Below are 17,668 nucleotides of genomic sequence, written 5' to 3' on the forward strand. Positions count from 1 at the left end.
GATATCAGACCACATGATGCATCTGTATACATATTAAATCCACATAAGAAACCTGACTGACACTAACACACATCTTCATTCATGAGTCTCAGCCACAGGAGCAGCACTTGCCTTATTCTCCCACCTAGCCTCTGCCCTCATGTGCCCTACAAGATTCACTCTCCAGGCTCCAAGGATTCAAGGTAGAAGTTACTCCCACACACATTTTTATGCATCTTTCCAGGCCTCTATGGAGGGATGAGACCTTTACATTCTGTTTAATATATAACAAAAAATGTAAATGCACACTTGTCCCCAGGTGTGCTTTGAACCACAATGTCCACTGCTACATAGTTCACAGCAACACCTTTCCTGCTTCTGATCTTATTTGGAGGGGGCAAGAAGTGATTGGTGCAAGATGGTGGTTTAGGAAAGGGACAGGACAGCCTGAAAGTAGACCCAGCATTACTCTCTAGATGGGAACCCCTTCACGGGTGTGCCATGCTAACAGTAGGCCAGGCTGGTAGTGTGGATCTATCATGCACTTAGTTTCTACCACAGCATATGCAATATATGCAGGATCACACAAACAATTTGTAGACACTTGCATTACAGAGACACGTATCAAGCCTCAACTCAGGATAGCCTTGTTTTTAAGACTTTAAAATAACTCCCTTTCATGAATTTATATCCCACTAATGGCCAGCACTTGCAGTCCTCGCTCTGGCAAAACTCCCATTGACTTGAAATAGGAGCCTTGTCCAAACAAGGAATGCAGGATCAGACCATCTTAAAAGGGAAGACCAGTGATGAAAAAATGCAGCACTGACACATTATGCATTATGTTACAGTTTGGGGATATTTTGCTCCCCGGCTGAAAGTTTATATGCCAGTGCTGAGCAAAGTTCAAATGCTCAGATCCAAGGCACAAACTTCTCAGAAAGAAGGTTTGTAATGGAAATGCTGACAGACCCTGAAGTCTAGTGACACTAGCAGGTGCTCCCACAGTACAAAGACATAATTCAATCAAGTTTTAGGCTGATGTCACAAATTAAAAAACAACTCAAATGTTTTATGAACAGTACCAGAACTCTGAGATTAAATTACAGTCTTGACATTCAATCAGGAGTCATGCTTTGTTATTTTTAACATAACAAAACCATCTTAACAGTTATTTATCAAACCGGTTGACCATAGTGAAATGCATGATTGGAGAAGCCAAGTTATGCTGTGTTAATCCGGTAACCCCCAATTTTATATAAATTACTCAGGAACAAGGCATTTCAGGATTCTTTGTTTATGGCCAACATCATCAGAATTCAGACAAATGGGTGTCCCATCTAGTTATATATTCACAAAAGATTACAAACTGGACCCCCACCATCTTATATATATTATATTGATATATCTGATTAGACTGAAAATCTTTGTCAAAGATATACTCTAGTTCAACCACAAATTATGGCGTAGACGCAGGAATTACTGGGTGAAATTCTATGGCCTGTGTTATGCAAGGAGACACACTAGATGATTATAATGGTCTTCTGGCCTTAAAATCTATGGGTGAGATTCTCACCCCTGTTCTGGTCGCAGCACACTGGGTAAAAGGGCCAGGGCAGCATAAAGTGGTTCTAATAGCCTAGGATCCAGCCAAGGGGAGAATTCCCCCAGCACCAGAACTGAAGAAGACAGCCACATGCTGTATTCCAAGGACTTTTGCAAATCCTAGTATAAAGGATGTACCAGTGTGAGGCTGAGGATGGAAAGACGATTTCAAGTGTATGAAGAGGTAGAGCTGCTGCACATAGTGTTGAAGAGATTCTAAACTGTGCTTCTATCTACAGGAAGCTGATGACAGGCTACCATGATGTGGACAGCCCTGGCTAGGAGCCACTGAGGCCTGCAGGGCTACTCAGAATCAGAAAGGCACAGAGGTGACAAACACCTTAGCCCCACTTTCCCTTGGACTGCGAGTTCCATCATGGCACAACACAGACTCTCACCTTATGACTCTAATAAGCACTGATATATATAGCATATCTACCTGGGCTCACTTCTGCTGCTCTTAATCACAAGAAAAGTCCACTGACCTAATCGTTCCCAGTGATTTCAATAAGAATACTCACATGAGTAAGGTTTGCAGGACACGTCATTTTTAAAGCAAATCTGAAAGAAAACTATTAAAAGCCCAGTCAACTGGAAATTTGAATTTGACTTCAGTGGAAACAGGATCAGACCCTTATTAAATATTTAACTTCAGTGACCAACATCTCATCTTTCACCTATGATACATTTTGAGTTCCCTGGGTGCAAGGCGCTACATAAGTGCTTAATACATGATCTTAACCTCAGAGGCCTTCCCACTGAGTGAAAGAGGAATCTCTAATTATTTTTAAAAATCAGCTCTAGAGGATTTAACAAATTCCTCAAAAGTACTCTCCAAATACAGTGCTGTTTCCAAAATACATGGCACAGCCAACAAAAGACTTCAGTTAATAAACTACATGTTGTCATTACCACCAATGGTAGTCTAGAAAGTCATTCATTAAATGGAACAGTCACAAGAAAGCACAATAGCATTCATAGGAACAACAGTGTGACTGTATCTTTAAATAAAATATCTTTTCACAGCTCTGAAATTCACCAAGATAAACTGATTTTTAAACACACCTGGTTGTTTGATAAGCTGATTAACTGCGCTTTTATTTACTTTTGTGATGAAAGTAAACATGCCAACCCTTCTCAACACTTTTGCTATTTCTGCAAGTCTGTTAAGAAAAAAAAAATACTTTAATAGCCTTATAAAATATTAAGAAAATGCTCTAAAAATGTAGTCACTACTGCTGCTATACCACTGCCCTGCCAATGATTACTTGGCAATAAAACCACATTGAGAACAGGTTAGAGAAGATGGAGCCCCAGTATTCAAAAGAAGACACATAACATGAAGGCACAAATCCCAGAAGTTTATACTTCGTAAGTACTGAATATGGTAGCAGAGCTTGGGCCCTTGGGCCAGATCTTGTGAGGTGCACAGTACTTCCTAACAACAACAGGAGTTGAGGACCCAAAAGACCTCATTGCCCTGAACCCTTGGATATTCAAATATAAATAGCTACTCAAATGTGGATGCACAATTTTGGTAGTTATAGTTTAAAATCCAGTTCTGTGTTTAAAATCAGATTCCTACATTTAGTTTCTTGTAGGGATTAACACTGCAGAATAGAGTAGGCCAGACTAATTGTCCTAAGAGATCTCATTTGGCTCTTATTGGTCGTCGTCATATATTTCCAACAATGTGCTAGGTGCTTTTCAGGCAGGAAAAAAAGTGCAGGATTCCTGTCTGAAGGACCTCTATGAAATGTAAAGGACTCAAACACATAGACAAAGGTTAGGGGGGAAGTACAATATATACCGTTATATTAACCACAGTATAAATAAATGTATACATTTATTAACTAAGACACAAACCATTCCCAAATTACTCTGATTCTTCTCTATAGAGACCAAAATCTGACTTTATTTATACCTGTACAACCCAACTAACTTCAGTAAGAGTTTGTCTGAATGAAGACTATAGGATTTTGCCCTAATGGTTCTATAAGCATCTAAACAAAATTAGTACGCCCCTTGAGATACTTTCTGTAATATAAAAGAATTTGCATTTTTTTTGACAAGCTTAATTTCCACCTGTTGTATTACTATATTCACCAACCTGATAACATTTATCCAAAAAACATGATGGTAAAGATCTTTAACATACAGACTATTTGAAACACACACACTGTTCCTTATTAAGCAATTGCAGATCTGTTATCTTATCTTATGGGAACAGATCTAAATAGCATCATAATATCAAACACTGAGAACACAGGCCTGGGGCCACCATGACACTGCTCCTTTCTAGGCCTTACTAAGTCACAAACTTCCAGATGCAAAATGTAGTTTACCATTAGAAGTAAATGTTTGATCTGAAAAGCTTACAAAATGACTTTGTTTATCATAGCAGATGAAAGAAAAAAGGAATAATTTTAATCTCAAAACAAAACTGTTTATATGACAGCCTTTAGTGCTCTATGATTCTGAGCATTTAAGAGAAATTCAGGCAATTAACAGTATAAACTTTTATTACATAGTTCTGTTATATATGTTTATGTGACTTACTTGTTCATCTGTTATTTTAAGTGATTTCCTCATTACTGTAGTATGGTAAAGATAATTTGTTGATGTCAAAAAAATGTTACGTATTTAATTCTCAACAGTCTTTGGATCACAAAGTGTGTTTAAAACCTGTTACTTACTAGAGTCAGTATCAATCACAGGACTTTCAAATTCAGCCATGGCATAAATGGCAGTGTAAATTACACATTGGATGTACGATGGCCAGAAAATGTGTATAAGTGGCAAAGTAGGGCAACTTGCAGGATCCGTTGTTCAGCAGGTGCAGAACACAATTATCATTTATGCCTCAGTAGTATTCTATGGGAATCAAATTCAGTCAATGGGAGTTGCACTCCCTTATGACAAGAATGAATGTGAATTTGGTTCCCAGTGTGCTGCGGGTGACGTGGGCACAAATCAAATTAGAAGAAACCTATTGTATCTTACATACTCCTGCTAATCTCTTTTTCTACTGTAACACTCAGTGTGCAAGTTATACTGGTTTTGCAAATCCACTTGATGCCAAATCAGGGCAAGTTACACTGGTTTAACACTTGCACCTTTTTTAAGACTAACTTACACCCATTGAATAACTTATAACATCATTTAGGTCACTGCTAAATTTGGCCTACAGACTCCCATGGCAGTTGCAAATGAGTCTTTCAAGCTGCACCGGCTGAATTTGGACCCAATTAATTTTTTATCACTCAGATCATGAAAATATGTGTTTTAGAACTATAGCGTACATACATGGTGTTACATATATACATGGATAGGTATACCCTGATCCTGATTAAATGACAAACCCATACGAAATACAAAAAAGCTATAGTAGCTACCAACAAAGTACATTGTATATGTTACAATTTCAAGTATAATAAACAGGGACTGCACGCCGCATAATATTTTTTGTAAATTGTTACCTAAAATATCACCTTCCAAGGCTACAGTTTGTCACTAACCTGTTTTCATCAGAAAATAAGAACAGGTCATATTTTCTTTAGGATATTTATTATTAAGATACTAATTTAGATTCACATTTTAAAATATATTCAAATAATTATTGATGGCAATTACTTTGGGATGCTCTTTATATGATAAAATTAATTCTGGCACTTTGAATAAGCTACTTGTTTGGTAATAAACTCTCCTATTTAGTCCTAAATGTTTAACTCCTGTAAGTATGTAATCTCAGGTCCAATCCAAACTCCACAGTATAGGCCTCATCCTGCTTCCAGTGTAAACAACAGGAGATTTGCCATTGATGCTAATGGGAGCAGGCTCAAGTTCTTTATACCTAAACATAGCTGGAAGGATGGGAGGTAGCCAGCATTCTTTTTCTTCTTAATCATAATTACACAACATTGCTGATGAAAAATATGGAAGTAGTTGCTCTTGAGTATTTGAGTAGCTAAATCCTCAAGGATTAACAAAAGACAAAATAAGAGAAGAATATTACAATGCATAAGTACAATCTGACAGTGGTGAAGACTGGCAGGTTAAATGATTCAAGTGTCTGTGATTTCTATAGCTACTTATTTTTTTGGCATAAAAGCACAGAAATGGTGGAACGTCTTGTATCAAGTTGATAAACATGACACAACATGTAAATAAAGTCCACACCCATATTAAATAATAATTTTCTAAGTTTTTTAAAAGAGGTCTGACTCTTAACTGAACCCATTACAAATTTGAACACTTACAGCTAGTCTTTCAGGGCACCTATTTAACTGCAACATACAATCATGTACCAATGCTAATGTCTACTTCTCAGTTATTAAAACTTCTGCTCTGTATGGCTAAAATCACTCATATGTTACTTTCTGCTGTTGAACAGTAATTCTGTTTTGGGGTTGGTGGTTGGGGGGTTTTTTGTTTGTTTTTGGGGGTTGTTTTTTTTTTTTTATAGATAAATAGCACTCCTCAAAAAAATCTCCCAATTACGAGTTTATTCTCCCGCACACACACACAGCTCTTACTGATGTTAATGGGAGCTGTGCATGCATACTGAGGTGGCACTAGATCCAACAGCTACCATAACCCTTTTTAAGATAAATATTATATTTAGTAAGTTATCCTACTGATCAACTAATAATAGAAAAATATGAGCTTGGTTGCAGAAGGCCATGGTCAAAGAACAAACTGTGCTTAAATCCCTTCATATTTTGCTATAATTTACCCACACAATCGAAGTCAAAAAGACTTCAAAATCAAACTGAATTTGTGGCTTTCTAATTAAAGAAATATTAAGTGGTAATCACTATTTTTCTAATTCAAGACAACCCTTAATCAAACTAGGAACACAATTAAAAGCAAGCTTTTAAATCCTTTAAATCAACTGGCATATTCAATGATGTCTATGCTAACAAAAAATGTTCATGCAATAGGAATGGCCAATCCTAAGCATTCATTTGTTCTATTGCTGCTTTCATCCACACAATATTCAAACACACTTACTGTGAGCAACCTTTTACAGATGCTTGAAAACTTAGATAAAATTAAATATTTGCAGAAGAAGCCAAAATTTAACACAACTGAGAGGGAGAAGGATTTTGTAACCACCGTATAATAGCTAGAAATCTGGTGTGTGTCAGATGTGACCAGTTTACTAGATCTAACAAGTACCAACAATATCATATATCTTTTCAAAATCTATTCCCAAAATCAAGTACAAACAATTACTCTCTCTCTCTTATCTCACTATGGGTCACACGCAAATTGTTAACTAACAGTTTTGATTGTACAAAGTTGATATAAATGAAGGACATGACAGATATTCAAAAGAATATTTTGGAATGTGGGAAAAATAGATTTCATTATTTTGGCATCCCTTCCTAAAAATTAATAAAGCTTGATTCAAACGGACATGTATATTTCTCAGTTTGGTTTAAGACTACTAGTTAGCAGGTACTAAATCACTTTACAAGTTGAAATAACTCTAGGGAAGATTTCTTAAAAATATTTCCAATCTTCACCAATTTCCCCTGTTAAGGTCATAGAGCCTCTGACCCAGCATGGCTGAATTGTTTTAGTGCTCTCTGCTGAACACCTGCAAACATCAAACAAAAGCTGCTGGTCCTTTACTGGGTTGACAAAAACCTTTCATGTGAAAAATGCTCCATGGGAATGTCATAGCTGTGGCTCAGGTTACATTCCTTTCTCCCTTGCAGGCTCACCATTTATTAAGGTGGTAAGAATCCATGTTTGTGAAACTAAAGATTAAAGGAAATATGGCTCTATTTTATTTTCATTCACACACTGCAAATCACAACAGAGCATCATGAATTAAATGAGTAAAAAGCTATAAAATGACTTTAAGATTAAATGTTACCACACTTCGCAAAATACTGTTGGTTTCATCTCACTGCATGGGATTACATTTTGGGGGGGGAACCTTTTTTGTATGAGAAGATTCAAGTCAACACAGGGGGATAACATCTGTGCCTCTCCAACACAAGAAATATCAGTTCTACAGAGGAATAAGTCATTTGTCTACTCAAACTTTTGAAGTGCATCTGTCCAGTAGAAAATGTAAACTGCATACAAGTCTCAGTTTTAAACAAATTTTGATAGCTAAAAAAACAACTCCATCAATGTGTATAATTGGAACAATAAATTATATTTTTGAATTACTATTATCACTGTTTTTAATGCTGCTGAACATTAATTTATCTAAAACATACCTTGCAGCACTTTCCAAGGCAATATTATACACAGCTAACGGACTAGCAGGAACACCATGAATCAATAACTACACTTCTTCTTCATACAAATATATCTTCAGGCTAGAGATATACACTTATGATTTAGTGCATTAGGTTCAATACTTTTAACGTGGGTATTAACATCTTTTTTGAAACCAGTGAACATTCACTTTAAATTCCATGTCTAATGACCAAACAGAAGATATTTATATAGTAAATTGCAAGTTATTTACCCAATGAATAGTGTACACTGTTTTTCACACCACTGTGAATAAAATCTACCAATATATATTTCTTTTATCAAGTAGGGTAATTCTATTCTTTTCTATCACAGAGTGGTGTATTTAAGTATATGCATGTTATCATAGATTGTGAGATTAAGTATGAATTTCAAGAGATATGTTATTTTAAATGGTCCACATCTTAATATTACTGACTTACCTCAGTTCATTAAATCATTTGCATGTCAAAAATGATTTACCAAAGTTATTTCCATAGTTTCAGTTTTAGACATAATACATACACTATAAAACTCAATTTCACTAAATGTATAGAATTTTTATCCTGTGTTATTTTTGGTGACACTAACTTCATAGCTTAAGCGTAAAACAAATTTCTTAAATATAACCATCTAGTTAATTGCTTCTAGACCAAGAGTTAGCTACTGCATTGATTGTGTATAAGCATGACAAATTGATTTGTCTGGCACAAATGCTTTACACTTCTATCCAATGAAAACAAATATATTGAATATTATACATTCAGTAAAAACAGCTATTGTATATAAAATTATAAAAACAGGATTAAGCACTTTAACATAAAAGATATTAGGCAAACTATGACTGTAAAGTTACTGAGATCAGTAAAATCTCTAAAGTCATTAAACTGAAAATATAACTATATGAAGAAAAATCATAAACATCTTATTTTAAAATCTAAAGATAATCAGTGGAGACTTAAAAATTACAGTTTAATAACTGTAAATGGCAACTGATGACACATATATATATATATATATATATATATATTGTATAATAGAGACTATCTTCAAATTAATGGTAATAAAGTCCTTCTTTAGAAATTAAAAGTTAATTAATGTATCAGTGTATTTCAAAAAATGGTTATACTGAATGCACAGAAGAGGTTCCTTTAATAACTTGAGTACAAACTGAAAATACCAGACATGAAACTGTATGCAATGCCTTGTATATATATTAGCTATCCAGTGATAGTTTTAAGTAAAGATTTGTCCAAATTTACCATCTGATTTAGAACAGTATTCTACATATAATAATACTATGTACAATGTACGGTTATGTGCAATTGCCAGTACTTTTAAAACATTACAACTGTTTAACTGTAGATGTACAGTATTTGTGACACATCCAAACACTACATGCAACAATGCAGTTGCAACCCTCTGAAATGGAACTTAATAGGCAGAAGAATAAAGAAATTCAAATATATCTAATTGGAAGTAGTCAGATATATAAAAATTGCTTATATAAAACTCCTCTCTAATTGCCAGACAATCACTGTACATGTGTTCTATTGCAAAAATTGTAGGGGGCTTTTTGTCACCAACAAGGATCCTATTTTTATTAAATGAAGAAGTTGCCCATATACTACAACTACAATAAATAATAACATCAACCAGTTAATTTCAGGGGACTCTTCAAAAGGAGTAAAAAGAGTAAGAAAGAAAAAGTATTAGTGTATTAAATGTAAAAGAAAAACTTGAGATTTCAAGTTGATCAAGAATATTCCACCAATAAACATTAACCTCTAAAATTAAGAATTCTTTCCTTTAGTTTGGTTGATCTTTGTATTATGATTCCTTTTCTTTTTTTTTTTTTTTAATTTAAAGAGCCTTTATTCCTGTTTACAAACTAATTCTTATCCTAGCTGTTTTGGTTATCATTCTTCATATACAGAGAAACTCCAATTTTTAAACAACACAATCTCCAATGTTTGATTTTTTAAAAATGAGATTAAACCTTACTTTGAACAATTATCCTGTTGATTTTTTTTTATTTACAATAATAAATGTATGGAAATCTTTGAAAATGTTCTAATCAGACTTGAGGAAATAATAATAATAATACCCAGCTCTTATATAGCACTCAATGAATCTGCTCTCCATAGCAGATTAATACAACCAAAACAGACATAATGCATGTAAATAAATAACGAAGAACATTTTAACTACATGCTAAACAAAGGTTTTACATACTTGAGCCTGTAAAATGTCCACTTGCCAAAGAAGTTGGTCCATTTTTCCCACTGCTCACAGGAGGTGAAAACATCTACAAGAAACAAAGAAACATTACTGCTGGAAAACAGGAGATTTTTGTGTTCATTGTTAGCCCAAAGTTCCTTCCACATTCTCTACAAAAGGACATTAATAGTTTATTTAATATGAATCATCCATCTCAGACCCGAAAATGGTACAGTATTTCTTACAACCCCACCCCCAGACTCTTACCACCACCACCTTTCTTAATTAGGCTCATTAGAGTCCCCAACAATATAGCTAACATTTGGAAAAATCACAGTCCCCAACAATATTACCAAAACTTAGTGGGGAACAATCCCCATCTAAACTCTTATATTGACAAAGGCAAGGGGGAAAAAAAAGTTTTTGTGGAAACCTTGGCCATAAATGTAGCAATGTCCATTTCCATCCCGTTTTAGGATTTGCCTGTCATATGTGAACCCAAATAATAATAATGCAAAGTGCCACCTGCCCTAAATTCTCATTTCGTCTCTAACATGAGAGCAATTTGAAGCACGACTCTCTCACTCTCTCTCTCTCAATCTCTCTCTTCCCCTCCCCCTTCTCTCTCTCTCCAGCATTTATTTCGACCCTAATTGGTTTCCCTCTTCTTCGACGTGTCTAGTGGATAATACGCACCTTCCCTGAGTCAGAGCCTGCAAAAAGCGAAGGAACAAATGGAAAAAGTGCAACAAGCAAAGAGGGGGCTGCAAAGCTGCCTCAGGCTACATTTCCTGGCCAAACTTCCCAAAGCCATTTCTCCAAAGGAAAGTCTTGAGCAGCAGCAGACTGAAATAGCCTCATTTACAAGGTGTTTTTGATTTTTGTGTAGTGTTGATATTATTTGGAGAACATACATGCATCTTACACCAAAATGAGTTTTTCCTTAAATAAATAAATACTCCTGACATATTGGGGGGTAAGGAAGGAGGGGATGGGGAGGAGGGGAGAGGAAGGATAGGGTGGGGTAGGGGGCATAAAACTAGACAAGTGCACACGTCCGGATTAATGTTTGCCCTCAAAACTAGGCTATTTACAAGACACCCAAAGAGACAAAAAGTACTTTAAAAATGCACCATCTAGCCGGGGGTTCTCAGGAAAGATTTATACAGGGTTAAGGACAGCAGAGGCCATCTGAGATTTCAGTGAAAACTTTAAACTGAGACAGTTGTGGATTTCTTTGCACTTTCACTGTGCCAAAAAAATGAAACAAGGGAAGAACTGAAAGTGGAATATAAGTAACTAATTAGTAATTAATTAGCTCATGTGCCATCAACACTTTGCAAATGTAAAGCACAATACAAGTGCTGAGTAGTAGTAGTATTATATTATTGTTAATATTAACTAATGATGAGAAATGTCCATTTTTAGGAGGGTTGATTTTTGTTAAAATAATTTCTGGACATCCATGACATTAAAAGTAAGCTATGAACAAGATTGCATCTCCCATCACGTACAAGAAAATAGAATAAGACTCTTGTTTTTGTTTTTTTGTTTTGTTTTTTTTAAGCGAGCGTATTTACCATGGGTCTAGCAGCTGATTAAAAATTACCCAATGTACTTCGATCACAGTTTTGTTTTGGGTTTTTTTTTTTTTTTTGGTTTTGTTTTGGTTTTAGTTTAACGGATCAGCTAGAAGATATTTTTTTACAGCTGTTGTTAATTTCCACCGTTGTTTCTTACCGCACTGAAATCCAGTAAATCACTCAGTTCTTTGTCCGTCCCTAAGGCAGCCATTCGCTGTTGGTGATGCATTTTAGCAAAATCACACAAACCTAGAAACATGGAAATAACCGCAATCAGAAACCCAGTCCCGAGCCTTACAGGAAACACAATCGGATTTGGGGGGAAAGGGGGGGCGGGTAGATTGGGGAGGGGAGTTGAGAAGAAGGGAGGGGAAAAAAAGATGGAGGGGCAGCAAAAACAACAACAAAAAAAAGGCGATATTGTATTTCCAAAGAGACGATCGAAACCTGGTAACATCCACTCTAAACCCAAATTTAAAAAAAATGCTCTCAGCGCATCATTTATGCAACAGGAGGTTCAGCGAGGAATGAATGAGAATCGCAGAGAAGAAACTACAGCCATCCGCTCCCAACTTTTTTTCCTTTTCCTCCTGCCATGGAAAGTAGCGGGTCAAGAAATTCTTTTAAAAGACACAAAGTCTTTAGAGGGAAGAGCCGCCGGGTGCACAGGGAAATCAGAGTTTGGGGGGGGGGTGGAAAAGGAGGGGGGCGAATTCAAGCTTTGACAATTAGACCAAATCCCTCGTTTAAGGAGAGGATGGGTTAAAAAAAAATAAATAAAAGCACCCCAAGCCCCTTTGCAAAGTCATCAGTTCCTTTCAAGGGGGCAATGGGGGGAGGAGAGCGGCATGGGGGGGGGGGGGACTCGCTCCATAAAGAGCTCACAGCCCCCGTGGCGTGGACGGAGGCAGAAAGCAAGAAATAAATAAATAAAAAAGCCGCGTGTTGAACAAGCCACCTCCAGCAGCTGAGCGTCCTGGCCGAACCCACGGCTCCGAGCTTCGCTCCACCATTAGCACCGGGCCGGCCACCGGCAGAATCTAGCCTGGCTCCCGTACCTACCGCCCGAGAGAGGAGAAAAGGGACTCCCCTTCCGAGAACAGCGCCGAGCTCTGGGTTTCATTGCTACAATCACCGCATTCACCAAACACACACCGCTACCGCCACTAAAGAGCAAGAGAGACACGGCAGAGCTCTGACTCTGAACCAAACTCTTTCTGCCTTAGGAGAAAGCGAGAGGGAGGGGGAAAAAAACCCGCAAACAAACCAAAACAAGCCGGACTGCAAGTTCAGCAAAGGAGAGGGGACAAAGCAGCAGCAGACAGAGCACGTTCCCCGGGTCCTGGGATTTTGCTTTCACAATAACACCTCCAAAAAAGAAAAAAAGGCAATCGGGCACCTCATTTTCCTCCATACCCGCAGATCATGCAGCCTGAAATCCCAGTCAATCGGTGCCGATTTCCTCCCAGTCCGGAGCACTTTTAAATTGATTCTACTTTACATTTCTTCAGTTCACACATACAAGCAAGTTTATACTAGGCTGCAAATACACGTGATGCAAAGACTTTGCCAAGAAGAACAATATTCCCCCCCCCCCTCCGCTTTACCCAGGTCGTCTTTTTTTTAATTCTGGTTTGGTTTATTTGTGATTGTTTTGTGCCTAACGCTACATTTCACACGCTGGGTTTCAATTTACAGAGAGCATTGCTGCAAACTTTTGAAAAAATCAACCATTTGATTTGTTTTACACTCAAGTTTCTGGGGACGATGCCAGCGGCCCCCTCCCACTCCACCCCTAAAGCATGTTACACTTTTACTTCAAATTTTGCTATTACAGGCCCCAGATACTCCAAAACCTCACTTGACTTCATTTTCCAGCAGGAAACAAAGCAACTAAGTTCATGCTATTTATCGTTTGAACAATATAAGTTCAGACATATACCTACACTGCATATCTGCAACGGTTGCAGTGTTTCTATTTGCATTTACACACTGCACAAGTTGTAAGCTTTTTTTTTTTTTTTTTTAATAACACAATGGGCTCAACAATTTAAAAAAAAATCACACAAGTTACTCTAACAGCAAATGGTAACTTTACCTTAATGGCCACAAATATGTTCACAATAGTCCAAGGAAATATATATATTAAAGAGAGAAATCTTCTGCAAAAGTGCTTTATTAGCTCACATCTGTTTGACCCCCAAAAAACAAGAAGTACTTTAACTGGTTCTCAGTCCTGGTCCAGGGTTTCTCACAGATTTAAAAGAACTCTACCCCAGGCTTTGTTTGTTTGGATTAACCACCATAAAACAACTGTCACAAAATCTCCCCACCCAAAGAGAACAAAAAGAAAAGCCAGCCAAAAAAAATCCAGTAACTTTTCCCTCTATTGTTTTTTTTTTTTTTTTATAAACACATGGTCATTAATAAACTATTGAAAATCTTGGTGGTGGTGGTGGTGGGATGTGTCCCTCTGTCCTTCCTCGCTTTAAAAAAAAAAAAAAAAAAAAAAAAGTCTTAAACTTGTTCCAAGTTTACAGATCTCTCCTCATCATCCTCATTGACTCCCCCATGGAGACATCGGTAATAATATGCTTCCCTGGAAGATACATTGTAATCCATTCACATCCGGGCAATGCAGCGGGGTTTATAAAGAGAAAGAGCCGCTTGCTGCTGCTGCTGCACGTTGTTGCTGCTTGGCGCCGCGTCGCCTATTACGGACAATGACGCCAGGAGGAGGAGGAGGGAGAGGGGAAGGAAAGGAATGGATAGAGTGATAAACAGACAGGCTAGAGAGTCGACCAAGATGGAGTCAGCGGCTCAGTCTAGGTGGGAGGAGGAGGAAGAGGAACGTGGAGGATGGTTTCTGTTCAGGATAAATGGAACCTCCCATTCACTCCCCTCCTCCTTCCCCTCCGCTCCCCTCCCCCATCCCAGTGCAATGAAACAGGAAGCTCGTGGGGACTTGGGTTTGAAGTTCTGGGTCCCCCCTGAAAGAGACAGAGAAATAGGAACTGAAGAGCCCTGTTGGTTTCCAAAGTGATGGACACAAGCTAAGGGTGCTTAACATTTAGGAGCAGCTGGGATGATTGACTAGGCTAGAGCCAACCAGGCTGCAGGTTTTTGCAACCTACTCTAGTGTATCTGGGTGCACCTTGATTTTATTTTCCATGCAATATTGTGACCCTTCGGCACAGAAGAGTGGTTGTGAGATGTTTCTATGTCCCCAAAGCAGTCTTGGGAGCTCTGGCGTGAAGGTGCAAAGTTGCTGTCTCCCCGTGGTATTGAAGTTTCAGTATAATGTGAACATGATGTGAAATTTAATTTTGATCTCTATTATTATTATTAGTTTGGTGCCAACGATTTTCTCAGCACCGCACAAAATAAGAAAGTCCCTGCTCCAGTTTAAAAGGCAGACATAAAAAAAGAAAAAGACAGGACACACAGGGGAACTCAGAAGAAAATATTATCTATTAGTTAAACTAATTATGTGTTAGCAGGGATGAGACGGGGGACAGGCTGGTGCTTGGTGAATCCTAGTTTGGATGGCATTCCTTCCCTGTAGAAAAATGGAGCATAGAGAAAGAGACAGAAAAACATATTTATAATCACTTTTTTAATTGGGTGGCAACCCATCTCTAGCTGTCAGGTGCTTGTGCTGACCTGTCATGAGGTCATATGTGGCTCTCTTTCAACAGATAAAGAGAGGCTCATAGAACTGCCACAACACCACCATTTGCTATAAGGCCCCAAGGCCTTGAGAAGTTCCCTCTATTTTATAATGCCCCATGAAATAAGAGGTGCTCCAAACCCAGTTTTGCATTTCCTTAAGGCTTCAGTGACATAATCTCTGCCTTTTGCATTTAGGTATTGCAATACTAAATGCATGTTATGTAAGATAACTAAATTTCCTGACACACATACTCCTCACTCCTCTTCCCCTAGGGTATGTTAACCACATCACATCAGTGTTTCAGAAGAGAGAAGCTAATATAATTATTAGGGATGTAACAAATACCCAGTGTATGCCAAACTTGTACAGATAAAATCTTTTTTTTTTAATATTTGGATTTTTCTATTTTTAATTTTTAAAATATTTTAAATATCTGCAATAACCACAACATTATTATTATTAAAGGAGTGTAATAAACATGCTACATTTGGGAAAATGTGAACAAATAAAAGTAAAATTGTAACAGCGAAATATAAATTACATATATTATTTTTATATATATATAAATACACACACATATATATATATATATATATATATATATATATATATATATATATATATATAAATACTATAATATACACAAGGCTCCATATACTCAGTGCAGGGCCCAAGCATAATTTTTTTGCGCCCAGTACAAACTTGTAACATGGGCCCCCTCTACACACATAATGAGGGTTGCAGCCTGGGCCAGGCCCCAAGGGCCTCTGGACCCCAGTAAAATGTATCCTTCCCCCTTCTCTTCCTCCCTCCTCCCCCCTCCATGTGGGGGCCCTGACTTTGTGACAAACTGAAGCTAATTCCTGAAGCAAAATGTCTGCATTTCCAAGGTAAACTGGTTTGGTGGACTAGAAATTCTGTAGCAGCTTTAAGTTAAAAAAATTGAGCATTTTTAAAATTAAATGTAAACATGAATAACACAATCAGCATAGTAACCCCTGTGTTATTTTGATATTACATTCAATTTATTTTACATTATCCCCACATTTTCAGCTTTCAATTTGCCAAATTTTGTATGGATAATTCATAACCACAGAGGCTGTCAGGGTGCAAGAAGGAGTTATTGATTATCAGAAGATATGTGAGGTGGTTTGGGATTGTGAAATATTAATTAATTGGATCCTTTTATTAACATGATGAGCAGTGAAACAGTTAACAGTGTTGACATAATTTGTCTTCTATGTAGGTTCCTGAGTCAACAACCCATTGAGATAAATGGGGTAGTTACTAGTTCACACCTCCAAAACTATTGTTTCATGCTGTCTGTAGACTCAGTCTATGGGTTTGCATTCAGTTCAAGTTTTTAAAGTTTTCACCACAGCCATGAGAGTTAGAATTCAATAAAAAAATACTGCTCTGCCCTGACACACTGGCAAGATATGCACAGATGGGAGTAGGAATTAAATGGGAAGCAGAAAGGCTCACTTGTGGGCAGACCAAGGAAGAGAACAGACCTTCAAGCCTCAGTCCTGAGAAAGGGCTCAGGGAAGACAAGAAAAACTTCCCCAAAAACAACTGCCTGAAGGTCCCACCCTGAGGGAAGGGAAGGCCTGATCTTGATACACCCTGAAAGGGAGTCATTCCTTGCTCTCTCTCTTACTAACTCAATTTATTTGCATTAACTCCCCTTACTTTTTGTTTATGGACTACCCAGGAAGGAGAAAGACTTTGACGTGACCAGGCTGGAGGACCAACACACAGAAAGAGACAGGCCATCATAGAGGCAGAGCAACCATCAGCAGGAGACCCCAGAGAAAGAGCTGCCACACCACGCCTAACCCTTAACAACTGATAGCGAATGTGGGCATCCTTCTCATCCCTGGAGAAGGGAGAGGACAAATAACACGGACCTAAAGCATCTTCTCAAATGGATGACGGAGAACCAGCAGCATTACCAGGCAGCCCAGCAGCAGCAACAACTCCAGTAGCAAGACCTGGACCAGGATTTAGGGGTGCAACAGCAGGAACAGCAGCAAAGACTGGTCCAACAGGTAGAGGCCCTAATGCAGGCTCAGTGTCTTTCCGGGGTTTTCCCTCCAGGGACTGTAGGTCTGGGCCTAGTGGCCCTGTCCAGGCCAGTGAAATTCACAAAGATGGGCCCTAAGGATGACCCAGAGCCTTTCCTGATAATGTTTGAGTGAGTTGTGACAGCAGCCCAGTGGCCACCCTGTTGACATCTTCTTACCTGACAGGACCAGTGCAGACCGCATTTCGGGGCCTGGATGCAGCATCTGCCCCCAAGACTATGTGCAGGTAAAAGCGGCCATACTTGACTATCTCAATATCATGG

The 17,668-nt window shown here is 37.9% G+C and overlaps 1 protein-coding gene across 4 annotated transcripts in view; it reads right to left on the reverse strand.

Moving 5' to 3' along the window:
* The window catches only part of TCF4 (transcription factor 4), a 321,020-nt gene extending 306,797 nt beyond the window's left edge, over window positions 1-14,223 (reverse strand). Inside the window, exons 1-3 of one of the 4 annotated variants that reach the window (XM_067545433.1) lie at window positions 13,744-14,223; window positions 11,803-11,894; window positions 10,078-10,150 (exon numbers count right to left, since the gene is read on the reverse strand). In XM_067545433.1, the coding sequence (XP_067401534.1) occupies window positions 10,078-10,150; window positions 11,803-11,874 (145 nt within the window). In that variant the 5' untranslated portion in view covers window positions 11,875-11,894; window positions 13,744-14,223. Of the gene's footprint in view, window positions 1-10,077; window positions 10,151-11,802; window positions 11,895-12,603; window positions 12,709-13,061; window positions 13,138-13,743 lie in introns of those variants that run through there. The other 3 variants (XM_067545434.1, XM_067545432.1, XM_067545435.1) reach the window with 3 other exon arrangements.
* Window positions 14,224-17,668: the final 3,445 nt, after the last annotated feature.

The sequence above is a fragment of the Emydura macquarii genome, unplaced genomic scaffold (genome assembly GCF_026122565.2).
Source record: "Emydura macquarii macquarii isolate MOO-44397 ecotype Brisbane River unplaced genomic scaffold, CSIRO-AGI_Emac_v2 contig_1045, whole genome shotgun sequence".
Classification (NCBI taxonomy): Eukaryota; Metazoa; Chordata; order Testudines; family Chelidae; genus Emydura; species Emydura macquarii.